Source organism: Nannobrachium achirus, assembly GCF_963921795.1.
Source record: "Nannobrachium achirus genome assembly, chromosome: 8".
Lineage (NCBI taxonomy): Eukaryota > Metazoa > Chordata > Actinopteri > Myctophiformes > Myctophidae > Nannobrachium > Nannobrachium achirus.
The window spans coordinates 44,265,111-44,285,550 of NC_137817.1; the positions used below are offsets into that span (position 1 = coordinate 44,265,111).

A 20,440-nucleotide genomic window follows, 5' to 3' on the forward strand; every position below is an offset into this window, starting at 1 on the left:
TCTGCCAATAATTGTTTCCGAAGGTGGATGAGTTGATGGGTCATGAATGCAAGCAAGGTGTATGTAAAACCTAAGCTAGTAACTATGGCCAAACCAAGCAAACAGATGAGGTGCTGGAAGAACGGAGAGCCAGGTAGGCCTTTTACAGCCCTTTTACACCCCTGGGAAACTGGCCAGGTGCTCCCAGTTGTACTGATTAACTCCAACCACCTGCGAGCCAACAGATGAGCACACAGCATGCCAGGACAGGCATTCTGATTGAGTGTTGTTGTAAAATACTATAAACACACAACTGGAATGCATGCCAGAATCACTTGTTTACAATATTCACCCCTAATGAACAATGGTGGAAAAAGTACTCAAATGTTTTGCTTAAGTAAAAGTATCAATACAGAAAATATGTGAAATATGTTTTACAATATTCAGCCCTAATCAACAATGAAAACATGGCACTTCATGTCAAACAGGTTGCTTACGTCTGATATACTAGTGGCGAAAAAAATAACTTCTGGGAACTCAGATTACTGATATACAGTACAGTATATGTTTAAGTAACATATCTGCAATCTGCCTGCTTCACTGTCCATCACACTCCTCCTCTTTCTTATTATCTCTTCTCTTACTGACCATCTCCTCTCCTTCCCTAGCCTGCTCTCCTCTCCTAACACCTCTAATCACCCTCCTGTCTTTCACGCTCTCTCTCTCTTATCGTCTCTCCAGCCAACTCCTGTCTTCTCATCTTCTGCAGTTCCTGTGCTGTCGTCAACTCCAGCCAGTCTCTTTTACCTCCTCAGCTCATTACCCAGTACTAATACTCTACACCAGATGTCTCTGCTTAGTCCTTGTTTTTGTTCCTCAGTTCCTGGCAGCCAACCAGTTTTACGACTCAATTTACGCCAACAGCGTCACGACTATGGTGCGACAGTTACTCAAACGCACACGCACACGCACACACACACACACACACACACACACACACACACACAAACAAACAGACCAGCACAAATTGTCATTTGTGCTGGTCATGTGACTGACCTTCATACATTTCATACTGCATATTGTTAATTGACTGTTAAAAAAAAATCAACATTCCAATCACTGGAATTGCATTTTTATTGCATATCTTACAACTCTTTCAGTTCCGCCACAAAACACAAACAGCTGCACCGGCTGTTACAAACTCTTTATTTCCCGCGCAGCTTCCTCGCTTCTGGATGGCTGCACCGTGCATGCAGTAGGTAGCTGACACAGCCCTGGGAAGGAGAGCAGGCCTGGCGGAGATCTGTGCTCCTAATAATCTGACCATGAATACGAAATAATAAAGTTACATAATAGTGTGTGATGACTTATTTTGTCTTGTTAAGATGAAATAAAGATGTTTACTTGTCACTGTATGAAACTACAATGAAATGTTATTTCATTTTGACTATGTATTGTCTTTGTGGTAAAATGTATTAAATGTTACACTGTAGGCTCTATGCATATACGCCATTTTGTTCTACTTCCGGGTGTCTTTCGACTTCCTTCACAGGTGTTACTGATGATACTAATGAAGGGTCTGTTTGATTTATTGTACAGTGGTTCTTTAATTTCAAGGACCCCCATAACTCTGTACAAATGGAATCAACAAATGGAATCAAATGGACCCTTGCAGGTCCATTTCCCTCCATTTGTACTGTCAGAGTTACACACCTGTATGGGGACATTTGAAACCCCCCCAATGACACTTTGAGACCCACTGGTGTAGCAGAGTGTTTCCATAGTGAGCCAACATGCACAATATCAGCACCCTGACTCTGTTTGACCAGAATGGAACAGACCCTTCATTAGTATCATTGGTAACACCTGTGAAGGAAGTCGAAAGACACCCGGAAGTAGAACAAAATGGCGTATATGCATATAGCCTCGCTGAAAAGCGAGACCAGTATGCTATACCAAATCTTTATAGGTCAAGTTTATTCCCCGCAAAAAACATGACCGACAGTACAAAGGCAGGGTCCTTGGCCAGGAGCGTTCTAGGTGACATCATCACCAACAAGTGCGACCTGATATAAATAACAACACGTTGGCTCGAGACCAGTATGTTATATCAGTATGTTATGTTATGCTATACTTTACGCCCCCTCTGTTATACCAAATCTTTATATGTTGAGTTTATTCTTCACAAAAAAAGGAATGGCTGTCATTAAGTAGGCTAGTCATACATCTGATCTCATCATACATAATTGTGACCTCGTCTGAAAGACGAGACCACTCAGACCAGTATGCTATACCAAAACTTTATAGGTCAAGTTTATTATATATTAAAAAATAAAAAATACAGTACAAAGGCATGGCCTTTAGCCAATGAGGGAGCAGCGTTCTTGATCACCACCACTACACTGAAAGCGTATGTTCCAGGCCAGTATGTTCTCCCGAATCTTTATATAGGCCTACTCAGAATATGCTCCTATAAAATACTGTCCGACAGCACAAAGGCAGGGCCTTTAGCCAATGAGGGAGCAGCGAGCCCACACTGTTTCGTAGGAACAGTATTTCTAGTTGTTACTTATTATTCTAAAGTGGGCTTAGTTTAATCTGTGGGTAAGGGTAAGATCCACAAGGGCAATTAGTTTTTCTGTGAATTGAGACACAAAATATTGAAAATAACGTGTTATTGTCCACAGATACTCCCTAGAACTGTGGTCTTCAACAAGGGGTCCGGAAACCCTAGGGCTAGAGTTACTACTTTGGGTCACCAAATCTTGGTAGGAAAACATATATTCAACCCTAGCATCCCTATTCTGAGGGGAACAAAATAGAGCTTATAGATCGGCTATTTTCGGCAAAGATGTTTGGTGTAGGCTACAGGGAAAGAAAGAGCAGTCATTAAGTACAGAGCCAATTACAGGCAAGTTTACCAAGTAGGGATCGTTCATCCAAGTGGCTAAATGTCTGAAAATACACATTAACATGATATGGATCCAACATTAATAGGGAATTTGTAAAAAAAAAAAAATATATATATATATATTGATAGAGATATAAAAAAAAAAGAAAGGTCTGCAACATAAATGTATGTAGTGGGGGTCCCTGCTTCATCTTTCTCTTGGCTAGGGTAAGGGGTCCTTGGACTGAGAAACGTTAAAGATCCCTGCCCTAGAAAGTAGACACTTACTTTTGGTGGACACTCCAGCAGGCTGCATGCCCCGCCCCCTTCCCCCACACCTGCTGAGAGTTCTCCAACATTAGGCTACCGCGCTATACAAACACAAGCTCCGGTTGAGTCCTATGAAATAAATAACGTGTGATGTAACGTTCCACCTTATTCTCAAGGAGGTTGAGTAGAGTTGTATTGTTGTCAGGGAGTCAAAGCGTTTCACATATCTGACAGTTGAATGACAAAACTGCAGTGGAAACAAAATATTTCCAAGTTTTCCAACTGGGTTTATTCTCCAGGTAAATTCGTGCTGTGCACATGTGTGTGCGTGGCTGGACCTACAGTAGGTCTAGATACGGCCTAAATAAATGGATAGCCTACACAGTGTTATTTGGGGGTTTTACAGCGCCAAATATCGAAACTGTTTAATTGAAAAGGATATTGGACTGCCAGGAGAATGTCGTGCTATTGAGCCTGCAGCTATCACAATATAGCATACAACTGGTGATGAAGACTGCTCAAGGTAGGAAAACCTTTTATTGTATTTTATTGCTGCTGCTGCTGCTGCTGCTGCTGCTGCTGCTGCTTGAGCCTACTGTAAATTGCTGTCATTGTGGACCCAATAACTGGGTGTCAATGAAACATGTTCATCGACTCTTTCTGACTGGAATTGAATGTGTACGTGGCTCCACTTCAATTATCATAGGTGTGAGTTTACTATTTCCTTTTAAAGTTCAAGCTAGAGGTTTTGGGCTTTCTTTGACATAACAGCCTTTCTTTCTTTCTTTCTTTCTTTCTTTCTTTCTTTCTTTCTTTCTTTCTCTCTTTCTCTCTTTCTCTCTCTCTCACTCTCTCACTCGTTCTTTCTCTCTCTCTCTCACTCTCTCTCTCTCTCTCTCTCCCTCCCCCTTTCAGGAGGAGCGTGTGATTCAGGCTGTTGCTTTAGTATTGTCATATTGTGTTGTATGCTGTGTACAAATGTGATTCAGGCTTGTCATAGGCCTATAGTGTTTTTAGTTATTTTCAGTCAGTGTTTCTGGCTCTGGAATTGATTATGTAAATGGGTGGGTGACGTGACGTAGCGTTTTCGCTGTCCTCGGTGTCAAACATGTATAAATAAAAAATATATTTGTCAAAAACCTTCTGAATATTGTGCAGGACATTAAGCTTTATGTGAACTTACTCAAGATTAAAACATTTCATTCCTCATTTCTTCAGAATCTTCAACCAAACATGGTAAATGTCATCTGGTGTGACTGTCCCGACCTTGTTTCTCAAAGTGGGAACTTGAATAAAACTAAGAAAAAGAATTGCTAAAATTCATTTAAAAATGAATTTAGGCAAAAAAAAAAGTCTATTTGTGAGCCTATATCTTTTCAAAGTCCAAGCATAATGTTTTCAGTCATTTCTGATCAAAAAGATTTTGTCCCCCAAACCAAAATCATCTGGTGTGACACTAGTTTGGAAAAATTAAACAGGCAATAATTTGGACACCTACTGGGCTAGAGAGGTCCTTCTTCTGTAAGGCTATTCAGCACTCCCAGCACAACTGCAAGACAGGTGTCTGAGGTGAGTTATGATTTTAACATTTTCATGAAATGCCATCTTGTTGAACCTTTGACAAGTGTGGCACTTCTGGATGTCATCTGGTGTGACACCTTTTTCATTAATAAAGCAAAAGTTATTTGAAACTTTGGTCATAATTACATGTAAATCTAGGTTGTTTTGTTATAGCTAGCATGTTGTTAGCATGCTAATGTGTACCTGGTAGCCTCAAGGTAGTCCTAAATGCAGAAAACGTCATCTGGTGTGACACTTCGTCATCTGGTCTGACATATCTGCTTGTCACGCCAGATGACTTGATTGTCACACCAGATGATATATACTGTATTTTCCTACAGACATAACAATAAATAACAAGTCCCATGTTTCTTTTGTCCATTTAAAACATTTTAACATGTTTAAAACAACGTTTTAAACATTTTTACATAATTTAATTTAGCTTCATTCGGTGATACAGCAAATTCATCAGACAGAGCAGAAACCCCTTCACAGAAACCTAAACCTTATATTGTGGTAACACTTTATAATAACTATCCGTTATAAGCAGTTAATATAAGACACTTGACAACAGAAAATGGGTGGTAACCGGAATCGCACAAACTGCTTCCTCATGAGCAGCATTCCTTATACATGGGGATTCAAGAGGGTCACCTGGAACTTTTCAGAGCGTTCCCATGGAAAGGGCGCACCTGATGGTGTGGGAGGGGTGCTGAAGCGTAAGGCAGACATGTATGTCCTCGGAGGCAGTGACCTACAAACACCGAGGGATCTGTGTGAGTATTTACAGAAGTCCTCTGAAAAAGTCACTGTCATGTGGATCGAAGAAGAGAAGATATCCAACATGGATGAAATGGTCCCTCCATCAGTGCGTCCAGTGACTGGCATCAGCACTACGCACCAGGTTCTTTCTATCTTCCCGGGAAAGATAGTTTACAGAGACCTGAGTTGTTTCTGCCAGTTTCCTCAGATCTGCACCTGTCACAACCCACGGAAATTACAGTTCGACCAAGTCTCCAGGGCTGAGGTGCCAGGTGACAAGACAAGTGATGAGTAAGTATAACTAAATCATTCTCTTTGCCAATTTTATGATACCTGTAATTGTACCTGTTTAATGACAATAAAGTAACTTATGTCATCCATTCATTCCTTTTCTTCCTTAACTAAGTGGTGGCCCATCTGCGGAACTGCCCCCTTCCCAGGTCAGCTGCAGGCCCAAAACAGCTTCCGGAGCTCAGTGAGTATAACATACTTGGCAAACTTGAGGACTTGCTAGTAATTACATTTTACTACTAAAAACAATCTACCTGACAAATAAATTACATTTAAATGTCTCCTCCTGAAGGTCTTCTACTCAGGTGCTGGACACAAAGTGCATCTATTGGAGAGGCCCAAGCTGAGGATTCAGACACCTCCTCAGATGAATACACACAAGGACAGTTTGTCATAATCAAATATGAGGGAAAGCCATATGTGGGGCAGATTGTTACCATTAATAAGGAGGGGCTAGAGATAAACTGCATGAATCAACTTGGAAAAATGAAAAATGGTTTTGTCTGGCCAAAGGGGCGAGACTGCATTTTCTACAAAGAGCAGGAAGTTGTCTGTGGCATAGCAGAACCGCAACAGGGCAAACGGTTTGCTACCCTCACCAAATGTGACTGGCTGATGTACAATACAGTCTAAATGTCTATACCCTCACCAAATGTGACTGGCTGATGTACAATGCAGTCTAAATGTCTATTCTAATCTAATCTAATACTTTTGTACTTTCACTCACTGGACTGGACAATGAGGTAAGGTAGGACCCGAGACAAACATAGCGAAAATAGCTGATCTACAAGCTCTCAACGCATTGTGCTGCGAGAGCTTGTAGATCAGCTATTTTCGGAGTTGCACAACCCAGCACTCTTTAGCTAGTGGAGATGTGGTGTAACGACATGATTCATAAATAAATTTGTTCAACTCAAAATGTTGTGTTCAAGTTCAGGAGACTTCGGAAAAAAGTAATACACCTGAATGCTGAGTTGTTTCCAATAATTGGTGTTAATAAAATGTTGCCTTGGCTCCCAGTGTGGCTATGCACCTTATTGTCTCTTTAAGATCCTTCTGCCGTGGGCCGGCAGAAGACTTAGGTGTGCGTAGCATTCCTGTGCACATCCTCATCATCCATCTACTACTACAATTCTTTGTTATCCTATGTTAAGGCCCAACAATACTATCCTGTTCAGAAATATTAAGGCCATGTTATTTAATGTTAAAGCAATTTTACTGTTGCTGTTTTTCCTGGGTAATTGTTTAATCAATCAGTAAAGTTCAGTACTCACTAATAGGTAGGTTAAAACACAGTTTGCTTTGACACATGAAGATATGGTCATCTGGTGTGACACTAAGTCATCTGGTGTGACATTCCAAATAGTGAGAAATCATACCTTTATTAATGATGAAACCGAAAAAATGTGTATGGTTTACATAGAAAATAGTATCAGGAAGAGTCACAAATATTTGTGTAATTTTAAAGAAAGTTTTTGTCAGAATAAAATTAAAATATGTTGAAAGATCGACAACATGGGCCTCACACAGAGTGTTGATTATGAAAAAAATATACAGATTCAATTAATTTTCACAAAACTATAGTGGATCACAGGTTAGTTATGATAAAGGACTTTGATAAAGTGAGTAACTTAAGAAAGGTGTACTCCATTTTCATTTTATGAACAATTATTGTCATGTCACACCAGATGACGGTTTTAGGCACAAGTACAACAAACTGCTCAATAAAGTCTGATTCCAATAAAATATCTAAAAACAAAATGTGTTTCCATAAAGTTGAGAGTGAGTAGAACAAAAGTAAATAATTTTTATGCCTGCTATTTAAAGTTTTTTAAAAAACATGTTTTTTGGGGCGTCACGTCACTGACCCAAATCTACAGGGAGTTGTCCTGCTGTTGATGGTCGTGGGTTGAAACAGGGAACAGTATTATCGCTTGGTGCTGCCGACGCAGCTATTGCTTCGATATTTTCTATGACAGTTGAGAATTCTTTACATTTTGCCCTGCCGTTTGGTGCTGCCATAGACTGTAAAAAATATGGACGGTGGGAACCGTCACGTGACCCGTTGGTTTCTATCAGAGTGAAAATCAAGCTTTTTTTTGCCCTTGGTGTCGCCATCATGGTACCAGAGGAATGCTATTGCTATTAGCTGACACGGTCACATGATACTGCAGGGACACTTGGGACTTTGTCTTGAGCTTGCCGGAAAATAAAGCACACGAAGAAGAATCATCACAATCCTATGATCACAAGCCCCTCCTACAGCATACCCTGCTTTACATCAATTACAACATAAATGGGACCATATTTTTACAAAACGCATATGGTGATTGAAACGAGGCTTTAAACTATCGACAGGAACGATAAAGTATTTATGACAATGTTTATTAAGGTAAGAAATTCAAATGTAAAAGTTCAGGTAAATAAATGGAATCCTATGGAGAACATAGAGAGAACAGCGCAACTAGCGGCCAATCATAGGAACTTTTAGTTCTGTGTTTGCTTAATTTTAAATCCGGACTATTGGCCCCCTGAGTGCTGCAGGCTGCAGCACACTGCTTGGAATACCTGACACGCACGCACGCACGCACGCACGCACGCACGCACGCATGCACTCGCAGAAGATAACATTTTTTATTAATATTCCATTTGGACTTGCCCTTTCTGCCTGCTGAAGAGATGACTGAATAAATGAATGGATAAAAAGCTGATCCATTTTTCCCCCACTGGCACATTGTTTTTCAGATTATCCCACTTTCTACATGCTCACTGTAGAAAGTGCTCCTGCTTAGGAATGTCAAGCAACAGCAACAAATGTTAGCATTATCTCTTGCTGTCTTCAGAAGAACTATAGGCTACTCTATAGGAAACCTCTTTGTGATTTTTATTTGAAGCCTTTGTACTGTTAAACAGAAAACTGAATGGTAAAAGGTATATTACCAAGGTATATTGATCATACTGTAAGTGTCCCTGTATTGCGAGCAGGGGTCATCAATATGTCCGCACATGGACAAATGTGTCTGTAGCAAAGACCTTGTCATTGTCTGTAGCAATCTTTTATTTTTTTACACACATTATGATATAATAAACATTTACAGCTGCTCTCCCTATTGTAACAGATTGTTATAGTGAGATAAAGTCCGATATAATAAGCCAATGGTTCCCAACTTTTCCTTGAGCTGTTTGTCCATGCCGATAGTACTCCTTCACTCGTGTTTTGACGAAAAATGTGTTCTATCATTATCCAGCAATATTAATGGACATACTCTATCATTGATCTGATGGGACACTTTTTTTAAAATAATGGAACTTTCTTGAGTGCATTGGCTTTTTGCTGCTGGACTCCCAAGTGGGAACAGCCACCCTACTGGGCTGTCATCAGATCTCTATCACTTTCTGTGATCTTTGTACAGATGTTGTTGCAGACACAGAGACAGGTCTCGAAGCAAATCTTCTCCTGATTTGTTTGTCTGAAAAATGTCATTTTAGAGTTGGCTTATGAAGAGTGGGTCCAATAATTATGTCTGTGAGTATGGGGCAAAATCATTGGTCCTAATCTGTACTCACAGCCACTGGACTGAATAGTCTTACGGCCTGCTTCTGTTCTCTTAAAGGGACAGGCAGTGGCACCCACTTCACACAGATACAGGAAATGACTAAGTCGGGTTGTCTCGGTTTCATCTATCTCTGTGGCAGTGCAATTGCTGCACAATTGCCACAGGATGCTGTGTTGCCACCGTGAGCATGTGCATTCACCACGTCAAACATGGACAATACTTATTCGACATACACCGTTGCTTTGGACAGTGTGTTAGAACTCTCGGCTGAGCCGGATAATAACAAGGAGCGGAAAACAGTGACCTTTGACAGTTCACAGAATGGCTGCAAGAATGCAGTGAGGCTGGCAGCCAGCAGCGCCTGCCGTGTTTTCACCCAAGTCCCTACACTGTCAGCGGGATGACCTTTTCATTACGTACATGGAATCTTGGCTGGTGTTCAAGTTCTCCTTAAGCCAGTGGTTTTCAACCATTTTCATATAAAGGTACATTATTTATTTGGCATTTGAGCCACAGACCACCATTTGATGAGATGTAGCCTCTCAGACCCAAGAATATTAGAATATTTTGTTATCGTTGGATACAATTTGGTCCACAATTCCACGCTGTATTGATGTGGGTACCATAGGAGGGGGAACAAGAAAACATTGATCAAAATAACAATTCTTCTGAATTCTCTAATTGTGTAGACTTCTTGTAATTTAAGTAATGCAGGTGCTTGAGAGTGTAAAATGAAACCAAATGGCCATACGGGTCCATTTGGTTTAATTTTATACTCTCAAGAGTTAAAGATCTACAGTATAAGGGTCCATTTGCTTACCAATTCTCCATGATTAAGCTGGGGACCCCCTAATCTGAGTTCCCAGAAGTTCCTTTTTTTGCCACTAGTGGGGCGAGAAGAACTTCTGGGCCAAAACTATGATATTCCTGGCCAGGAAGTTGTCCCAGGCTCAGAATCCGAGCTGGGACAATACCGGATGTAGAGCCCTGTGCAACATTCAAAACATTCAGAATAGAAACCAAACAACAACACTGCAACAATCTGCAGCCCATGTTTCGAGGTGAATCCTACCAGACTAGGGACCCCCTGGAACCCCCGCAACCGGACCACTGGTTGAGAACCACTGCCAAGGCCCGCATTAAGAAATACTTGAAATAAAAAATTGAAAAAAATCAGATGGTGTTGTAGGAGTCCTATTAAGAGGAAAATGTAATGTTTTTTTAAAAAAAATGTTTTTGTAAGATTTTATAGCCATAAATCAAAAATCATAAATCATGCTCTAATTTACATATGGGGGATATTTTTCACAATAATAACATATGTACATGTTCTAGACATTCTAATGATCACCAAAAAAAATAGTACAGGCATTTTACTTATGTTTTTGTGAGGTATAGCTTCCATGAAAAAGTGAGATGTTGTTCGTCAAAACTCTGGAATTTCAGCGGGTGTGGCGGGTGTGAATGTCAGCCCCTGTGGGGGGTATTTATATGCAAATATTTTGGCCAATGGCATTGTAATACTAAACAATAGAATCCAATGGTGGTGTTTAGGTGGTAGGGGGAGCTAAAATAAAATGATTTAAACCTTTTTTTGGATAAAATACAAACGTTGTAATATTACAACCGTGGGCCTTAGAGGGTTTTAAGCCACAAAAGCAGACAGAGCGTCGACCCAACTAGGATGACTAATGTTAAACTATATTTATACATGTTTTAATTGTTCAGTAACATTGAATAATAATTATATTACATGACAATAGGCATTAAGACCTCGTTTACATCACATGTGTTGATTAATTAGACCAGATTTGATTAAGTTGATGTAAGCAAAGATGACTCCAGAAGTGGAGTAACACAAGCACTGTTATAAGATTACCATAAGAACTATGTCCTTAATTGTTGACAGTGATATTAAAATGTTAATTCAATTAAATTGTTGATCAAAGGCTGTGTTCTCTTTGTCACTGAATAAATAAGGCCATATGACTGTGACAAACTAATTCTCTTAAATCGCACCCAACGCTTTATTACATTTTTAGCCCTCCAGTGTCATCAGTGTGTAATGTGAACCGTGACGATCAGCAATATACGTACTTGATACAGTCTTTTTTTCACTGAATCAAATGTCTTTGCCAAAAAATAGCCGATCTACAGCGTTGCGACGCTTTGTGAGCTTGTAGATCTGCGATTTTTTTGGAAAATGTTCCGCCCAGGTTAATGGATTTCTGATTATTGCGTTAATATCGTAAATCGCGATTTCTTTTGTCACAATAATCGTGATATGAAATGTTCATATCGACCCATCCCTACAACCAAGCTCACTGCTGCCGGCGCCCCTGACAGCCACACGTTGTGATAGTCAGTCCAAACGTGTGATAACGGTGTAGGCCCAGCAGGACAGCGAAGGCTCATTCTATTGAAACCGGAAGACTGGATTGTAAGTGTAGGATTGTCATAGTTATGTAAGCATGCGTTTGCTAGATGGAGTTCTGACTCACATCACAGCACCAGTCGATGTTGCCTGTGTAAAATGTTGTTTGGCACTGTTTCAGTCAATTCTCTTCTTGCAGGTACAAGGAGGGGGGAGGGGGGGACGACTAGAACACAGTGTGCACATCCTTTCAATCCATGAAACATCCTGTCAAGCTTTGCACCTAGCTTAATGTGTGAAGAGAGATTGTTTTTGCACATACTTGGCTGATAAATGCATTCAATTTTCCTACGTGGGCTAAACCTTTATGCCTGGAGATTTAATGTTTTCAGCTAGCTAAATGCTAAAGCATATCAAAGTATTCAATTTAAGTAAAAAAATAATAATAAATTGGGATTTGGATAAATGTCACAAATCTCACTGTAGCTACCGTAAGTGAAATGTGTATAACATGGAAATTAAGCCATGCAAGAGTTGGATGATGATGTTGTGAAATTTGAACGTGGAGGATTATAAAGTTTCCTTTTATTTTTATATATTTATTTATTTATCTGTGAACATCTTGAAATTGAATTGTGAAGATAACATTTGTGCATGAAATTGAACTTAGATTGGATTCTTTTTTTAAAACATATCAATCTACTCAAGGAAAGATTATATTCAGATGAGAGGTTTAAGCGATCAAACGGTATGCTGCAACATCCACTGTAACTGTGGAAAGAAACGGGCTGAAAGTGCACGTGCATCGTGCCAGTTTGTGTGTGGATATCCCCGGTGTGTGTCCCTGTTTATGAACACACACGCAGCCATGCAGCCACGCACGCACGCACACACACACACACACACATACACACATACACACACTGTGTGTGAGTCTATATGTGCCAAGTGACAGTGGGCATCCAATCTGTTGGCAGGAATTTTGACCTAGATCACAACAAACAATCATGTGCTTTCATCTCTCTCTCTCTCTCTCTCTCTCTCTCTCTCTCTCTCTCTCTCTCTCTCTCTCTCCATATCTCCTGTGTGTTTCAGCTCTTGGTATTCTGTCAATCGTTCTGTCTTCCTCTGTGTTCTCTACGCATCTCCTAACAGCCCTCCTCTTCCGGCCGATAGCTTGTGCTCTCTATTTTCTCTTTACCCATTCTATCACAGCTTCATTCCTGTCCGTCTGTCTGCCAGAGGGCGGCTGGCAAAGGCCATGCAGAAGGGAACGAGGCATGCGATTAGAGAAGGGAAGGAGAGGGGGAAAGGGGAGCGAGGGAGAGGAGAGGAAAGGATTTCTTTTCATGTCAACATGGAAGAACACGTGTGGTCTTCCATGTGACACACACACACACACACACACACACACACACACACACACATACTTGTTTTTGCTACATCGTGGGACAATCAGACAACGGCGTCCCTCCTGGGGACCCCCCTTTCTAGACATGCTACAGCTCTGAAAAAAATCAGGCATGACCAGAAAAAAATCAGGAACAAGATTCTGACTTTAAATTATCAAAATTCAATACTTTTTCTCCCAGATCTGACTGGGTCGTCCCACGTGGGGACGTCAGATACAACCATCTTCGTGGGGACACCATAACACACTTTCAGATATGTCTTCCTGGGGACACCATAACACACTTTCAGATATGTCTTCCTGGGGACACCTTAACACACTTTCAGATATGTCTTCCTGGGGACACCATAACACACTTTCAGATTAATGTCTTCCTGAGGACACCAGGGAGGTCAGGGAACTGCGTTTTAGAGTTTGGAGATCATATCACGAAGTTGGGCCACTGACAGAGAAAGCTGTCTTGCCCAGCTCTGTCTGAGTATGAGGAAGCTTGAGTCTAATAATTGATCATGGTCACTATTGGTTCAACCCCCATAAACAAGTACCAGAGTATCCAGATCAGTTATTCACCCTGACAGACTGCAGAGATAGACTGTGTTGGTCTTGGGACCGCCACAAAGCATGATGGAGGTCAGATCAAATCACTAACTTAGTCATGTGCCGCTGTATTAAAATGGCAACTTACTGACTCGTCGAGCAACACTGGACTGGACTGGACAAAAAGGTTTGTCCATTTCAGAATGAACTACCTGTAGAAAACTTGCTCAGTAAAGCACAGACCAGACAGAGAGTGAAGTTGTCAGTTTGCTTGTATCAAACAATCATTCATTCATGATTCATTATGGTACAGTACCCACAGACAAGTTAATGAGTTATACTTAGTAATGATTCAAGGTAGATATTTCTGCCATCAGGTTGAGGTTGAGACACTCAGCTACACTAGGAACATGCCTACAGGAAGAAATACAAAAAATGTGGGAAGACAGCACAAAAGACTTGTGTACTGTTGCGATAGAAGGCTAGAGAATGGATTACAACCACCCTATGGACTGCTAGCATTGTATATATAAACAGTTCTGCTACCTTTAAATGCATTTTACATCAAATACTTTAAAATCACTGCAGAAAAAAAGCAGCTTTTTGTCCTAAAGCAACTGCAAAAGATGTCTGCCATTTGTTATACCCTGAATGTATATATACGTATATATAATAACAAAATGTGACAGCTGTTTACACTGTGCTGTGCCCCTACAACTCTTTTATGTTCCCCTCTTTCAACTGTATTTATAGTTAGACACTTGCTTTGGCAATTCAAATGTACATTTTCTCCTGCCAATAAAACCCCTTTGATTTGAAAATGAATTCTTATAACTCTCCACATTTTTCTGGGTTCACCATAGCACAGATATACTACTTCACACACTCTTCAGGTATTACTTAAATTTATTTCCAGTCTGAACAGAAGGTACTGTCAAACATTGCAATAAGGGCACTCCAAAACAAAAGTCCATCACAAAAGTGATTTATGCTGCACTCACTGTTAAGTTAAAGCATGCGTCCTGTGCTTCCCCTGCGTGGAGGAAAGCAGTGTCTATTGTCCCCTAATGAAGTCACGGTTTGAATGAAGCTTGCCTCGTGGCTTAAGGCCAGTGACTTGCATAGGGAATGAACAGACACTGGTCTCCCCTCTCCTCCCTACAGTGAAATACAGGATCATGTTTTAACAGGAACACTATAACAGAATAACACCCAGGTACTGTATTAATGAAATGTAGTGCTGCCTGGACAAATACTCGAGGTACTGTCTAAGGCAGTACATCTGGCAGTGCAAATACAGTAGTTCAAATTAGTCATTATGCATCAATAGAACTATAAAATCTGACAGCTCAGAGATTACAACAAAAGCAGTCAAAAACAAAAGACTGTTACGCCAGTAACTTAGAATAGAACTGCCATAGACTGCACTCACTGTTAAAGCATTTGTCCCGCTTGCCCTGCGTGGAGGAAAGCAGTGTCTATTGTCCCCTAATGAAGTCACGGTTTGAATGAAGCTTGCCTTGTGGCTTAAGGACAGTGACTTGCATAGGGAATGAACAGACACTGGTCTCCCCTCTCCTCCCTACAGTGAAATACAGGATCATGTTTTAACAGGAACAGTAAAACAGAATAACACCCAGGTACTGTATTAATGAAATGTAGTGCTGCCTGGACAAATACTCGAGGTACTGTCTAAGGCAGTACATCTGGCAGTGCAAATACAGTAGTTCAAATTAGTCATTATGCATCAATAGAACTATAAAATCTGACAGCTCAGAGATTACAACAAAAGCAGTCAAAAACAAAAGACTGTTACGCCAGTAACTTAGAATAGAACTGCCTTAGGCATAGAACTGCCATAGACTGCACTCACTGTTAAAGCATTTGTCCCGCTTGCCCTGCGTGGAGGAAAGCAGTGTCTATTGTCCCCTAATGAAGTCACGGTTTGAATGAAGCTTGCCTTGTGGCTTAAGGACAGTGACTTGCATAAGGAATGAACAGACACTGGTCTCCCCTCTCCTCCCTACAGTGAAATACAGGATCATGTTTTAACAGGAACAGTAAAACAGAATAACACCCAGGTACTGTATTAATGAAATGTAGTGCTGCCTGGACAAATACTCGAGGTACTGTCTAAGGCAGTACATCTGGCAGTGCAAATACAGTAGTTCAAATTAGTCATTATGCATCAATAGAACTATAAAATCTGACAGCTCAGAGATTACAACAAAAGCAGTCAAAAACAAAAGACTGTTACGCCAGTAACTTAGAATAGAACTGCCTTAGGCATAGAACTGCCATAGACTGCACTCACTGTTAAAGCATTTGTCCCGCTTGCCCTGCGTGGAGGAAAGCAGTGTCTATTGTCCCCTAATGAAGTCACGGTTTGAATGAAGCTTGCCTTGTGGCTTAAGGACAGTGACTTGCATAAGGAATGAACAGACACTGGTCTCCCCTCTCCTCCCTACAGTGAAATACAGGATCATGTTTTAACAGGAACAGTAAAACAGAATAACACCCAGGTACTGTATTAATGAAATGTAGTGCTGCCTGGACAAATACTCGAGGTACTGTCTAAGGCAGTACATCTGGCAGTGCAAATACAGTAGTTCAAATTAGTCATTATGCATCAATAGAACTATAAAATCTGACAGCTCAGAGATTACAACAAAAGCAGTCAAAAACAAAAGACTGTTACGCCAGTAACTTAGAATAGAACTGCCATAGACTGCACTCACTGTTAAAGCATTTGTCCCGCTTGCCCTGCGTGGAGGAAAGCAGTGTCTATTGTCCCCTAATGAAGTCACGGTTTGAATGAAGCTTGCCTCGTGGCTTAAGGACAGTGACTTGCATAAGGAATGAACAGACACTGGTCTCCCCTCTCCTCCCTACAGTGAAATACAGGATCATGTTTTAACAGGAACACTATAACAGAATAACACCCAGGTACTGTATTAATGAAATGTAGTGCTGCCTGGACAAATACTCGAGGTACTGTCTAAGGCAGTACATCTGGCAGTGCAAATACAGTAGTTCAAATTAGTCATTATGCATCAATAGAACTATAAGATCTGACAGCTCAGAGATTACAACAAAAGCAGTCAAAAACAAAAGACTGTTACGCCAGTAACTTAGAATAGAACTGCCTTAGGCATAGAACTGCCATAGACTGCACTCACTGTTAAAGCATTTGTCCCGCTTGCCCTGCGTGGAGGAAAGCAGTGTCTATTGTCCCCTAATGAAGTCACGGTTTGAATGAAGCTTGCCTTGTGGCTTAAGGACAGTGACTTGCATAGGGAATGAACAGACACTGGTCTCCCCTCTCCTCCCTACAGTGAAATACAGGATCATGTTTTAACAGGAACACAATAACATAATAACACTCAGGTACAGGATCATGTTTTAAGAGTGCAGAAGTAGTTTTCTACATCTTCTGCATCCTCCTCTTTAGGGTGGCAATTTTGTTATGGACATAATATTTTACAGATTTCCAATCTCTCTTTATAAGTGCAGGCTCTGCTTTCAGACACTTGTCACATGCACTTTTGTCTGGGACCTTACAAGTATTTATAGCTCTCTTAAAGTTCCTCTCCACGGCCTCTCTCTCTTCTGGTTCCCAATTCTTCCTCTTTTCTTGCCGAGCTAAAACGAAAAAGGAATAACCGATTTGTGTAGTATTATTTTTAACCTAAAAGCTACAATTATTTCTACCACTGGCTATTTCTACACAGATTCAGCATTTGATTGGCCAGTGTAGTTTCATTTTGTAGTGTGTTGTATGTTTTGCACATCACACTTTGTTACTCTGTTTAACAACTGATTTTGTATATAAAGGTAAACAAACAAAAACATGTTAGCCTTTATGCAGCAACAAAGTAACGCTGAACTTTGAAGTCAAGGGAAATCTCACTGTGCTTATACTGTAACACTCCAAATTATCATACCATACATACACATAATGTGTGTGTTAGTCTGCGCAAGACCAACACTAAAAACTACTACAACTAAAAACTAACCAAACGCTATTTCGTGCTCGGACAGAGACAGACGCAGCCAGGAACACACAGAGCTGTCAAAATATCCTTACCTCTTTTTGGCTCCGTCTGTCTGGCTCCTGTCGGTGCTGACCCACTCCGTTTAGCAACTGTTGGAACAACAAGATCATTGTTAATTGCCACGTAGGTCAAGTAAGGCGGAGATTCTCCTACTATGCTACACATTTCCAAACTTGGTCTGGATCAAACTTAAGTCTGGTGGGAAATTACCAGTGTTTGTCAGTAACAAATTACATATTACTGTAATATTATTAGCTTTTCCAGCAAAAGTAGTGTAACGATATTACTGCCAAAACACACCTCATTACTCATTACAAATGAGCTTGTTGTTGCATGATGTGAAAATAGAACATATTTACAAGCTATCAGCAGATAACAGCAGAGATGTGCAGTAGTTTGTAGATCCTAATTACAAATGAGCTTGTTGTTGCATGATGTGAAAATAGAACAGATTTACAAGCTATCAGCAGATAACAACAGAGATGTGCAGGAGTTTGTAGATCCTAATCCACCGCAGCATTCTGCACACGACATACACTACAAGTTGTCTCTAAACAGATTGTGTTGTACATCTCTATAATTTTGCGGGTGGCAGGGGGGAACTGGGGAAAGTAATAAAGTAATGTAACATATTACTCTTTGATTCAAGTAATAAGTAATGTATTAGTAATGTATTACTTTTTCTAAGGGGTCATAAGGAAATAGTACAGCAAGTGTCCAATATCCTTACCTGTTTTTGGCTCCGTCTGTCCGACTCCTGCTGACCCACTCTGTTTAGCAACTGTTGAATGACAAGAACAACATTATTCTGTTAGTGCCACAGATAGGCCAAGTAAAGCTACGGGCATTGATTGCTACACATCTCCAAACTTGGTGAGAATCGACACATGCAACAGACTGGCCGATCGCCCTGAATTGTTGCGCAGGTTCTCCAAGATAGCGCCGCCCATGGCTGCTGTGGTGACTACGTGTTGTGTTCTGTTAGTGTTTTTTGTGTTTGTCTGTTTTTTTGTTTTTGTATGTTATATGTGAAAAAATTGATTTGAATGCAAAAATGTAATATGCCAAAGCAAATTCCTATGTGTATTACACAATGGTTAATAAAGAAATCTGAATCTGAATTTGACAAAGCCACTTAGACCACCCAGCTGACCTGGGTCAGATAAAAAGGAAAACCCTGTCCAATATCCTTACCTCCGGTTGGCACCGCCTCCCCATCTTGCAGCGATCCGCTCAGGCCATCAACAGTTGGCACCGCCTCCCCATCTTGCAGCGATCCGCTCAGGCCATCAACAGTTGGCACCGCCTCCCCATCTTGCAGCGATCCGCTCAGGCCATCAACTATATAATGACAAGTCAAATATTATTTAAGTAAATGTGCAGGAGATAATTGTGTCTGCCATCTCTCCCTGTAATGTCTTTGTGTCAATTACAAATGGCGAGAGCTGTAAAAGGGTGGCCGTCTCCAAGCTGATAACTGTGAGAAGCAAACAACTGGCAAGAACATTGGAACATCAACTGTTCCGTTTTGCATGTGACAGTGAAAAACAACATTATGCTAAAATGTGTTATGTATCTCAACAGTCGAGGGGTGCTATAAAGATGTAACAGAATATGTGCTGCTGTAATGATCAAAGTATATACCTTCCATGACCTCAGGCCCCTCACACATGTTGTTGTCATCACACGTGCCGTCCCCACACCCGTCCTCAAACGCGTCGTCCTCACACACTTCTAAGGATTAAAGGCACATTTTCAAGATTTTTCTAAAAAATGCATATATATATATATAAGCTTGTAGCATGGCACAATGGCACTCGGTGCTGCACTACGAGCTTGCGCATCTGTTAAATTTCAATAGCTAAAGTATAACAATGCATGAAACACCCACCATCTGGATCGATGTGAATTTCATCCAGGTTCTTGCCTTGGAATTCTCCCATTCGTCCCTTCTCCATGGCCAGGAGCACTTTGCTCACCCTGGCGAGCTGCAGGGTGCTCTCCGGAAGCCTATAAAACTTGTCGTGAACTCGGATGCTATGTCCCATAAAATCTGCTAGCTGCCCCCGCTCCGTATCTCTTAGATTCAGAACCGTTGAAAGGGTTGCTAGTTGTTTCCTCAGTTTGGTTCCTGTAATTGCTAGGGGATTCTTGAGGTCACACAGTTTGGTGTACTCTCTGAGAATATCACTGGTGCGAAAGAATGACATACTGGTGGGTATGGCGAATAGATAGGGGTTGTCCTCAAGGACACCACATTCATTTCTGTATTCACAGAGACAGACCACTGATTCCAGCATTAGCGGAGTTAATAGAACGGGTACCTTGTTTTCACACTTTCCCTCAATTTCGATTCTCGCAAAGTGTGTGCACAGCCTTTTCTCGAGGTCAGAGAGAGCATAGTTGATGTCTTCGTGGTTGGACGATTTGTCTCTCGACAAGAAGTCTTGTAGCTTAATCTGGTTCATCTCGCCTTGTCTGCGACGGTTGAAAAGCATAACCTGAACTTGAGTGACCCTGGACAGTTTCCTCCAGTTCTCCATAGACACTGTAGACTTGAGATCCTCAAGGTATTGCTGCTGCTCTTTCTGTAGGTACTTGTGCAATTTTGCGACGTCTTCAGTCAGAGGAAGAAGCAGTGGGGCATTCCACTTGGCTTGAGACAGGGTCTTCCGACATTCATTTGTTACATCCTCAGCCCATCTTGCGTCGTAGATCCTTTGGAAGTTAAGTGCTTCTTCAGCCAACTGTTTG

General features: G+C 41.0%; 1 protein-coding gene across 1 annotated transcript; it reads right to left on the bottom strand.

Annotated features, from left to right (window-relative positions):
- Positions 1 to 16,817: 16,817 nt before the first annotated feature.
- On the bottom strand, positions 16,818 to 20,015 carry LOC308289902 (uncharacterized protein). Its single transcript, XM_080731672.1, has 6 exons — positions 19,578 to 20,015; positions 19,331 to 19,420; positions 18,881 to 19,027; positions 18,417 to 18,467; positions 17,719 to 17,775; positions 16,818 to 17,273 (listed from the first exon to the last, which is right to left on the bottom strand). Exons 1-6 carry the CDS (start codon positions 19,984 to 19,986, stop codon positions 17,056 to 17,058), a joined length of 972 nt encoding a protein of 323 aa, XP_080587798.1. The 5' UTR covers positions 19,987 to 20,015; the 3' UTR covers positions 16,818 to 17,055.
- Positions 20,016 to 20,440: the final 425 nt, after the last annotated feature.

Excerpts from the sequence above, each read along its gene's own strand:
- LOC308289902 (XM_080731672.1), bottom strand. The coding sequence starts at position 19,986 with ATGCTGGAATCAGTGGTCTGTCTCTGTGAATACAGAAATGAATGTGGT. Across the intron at positions 18,468-18,880 it reads GGAGGCGGTGCCAACCGGAG|TTGCTAAACAGAGTGGGTCA; the intron begins GTAAGGATATTG and ends GTCATTCAACAG. Across the intron at positions 17,274-17,718 it reads ACAGACGGAGCCAAAAAGAG|CTCGGCAAGAAAAGAGGAAG; the intron begins GTAAGGATATTT and ends TTTTCGTTTTAG.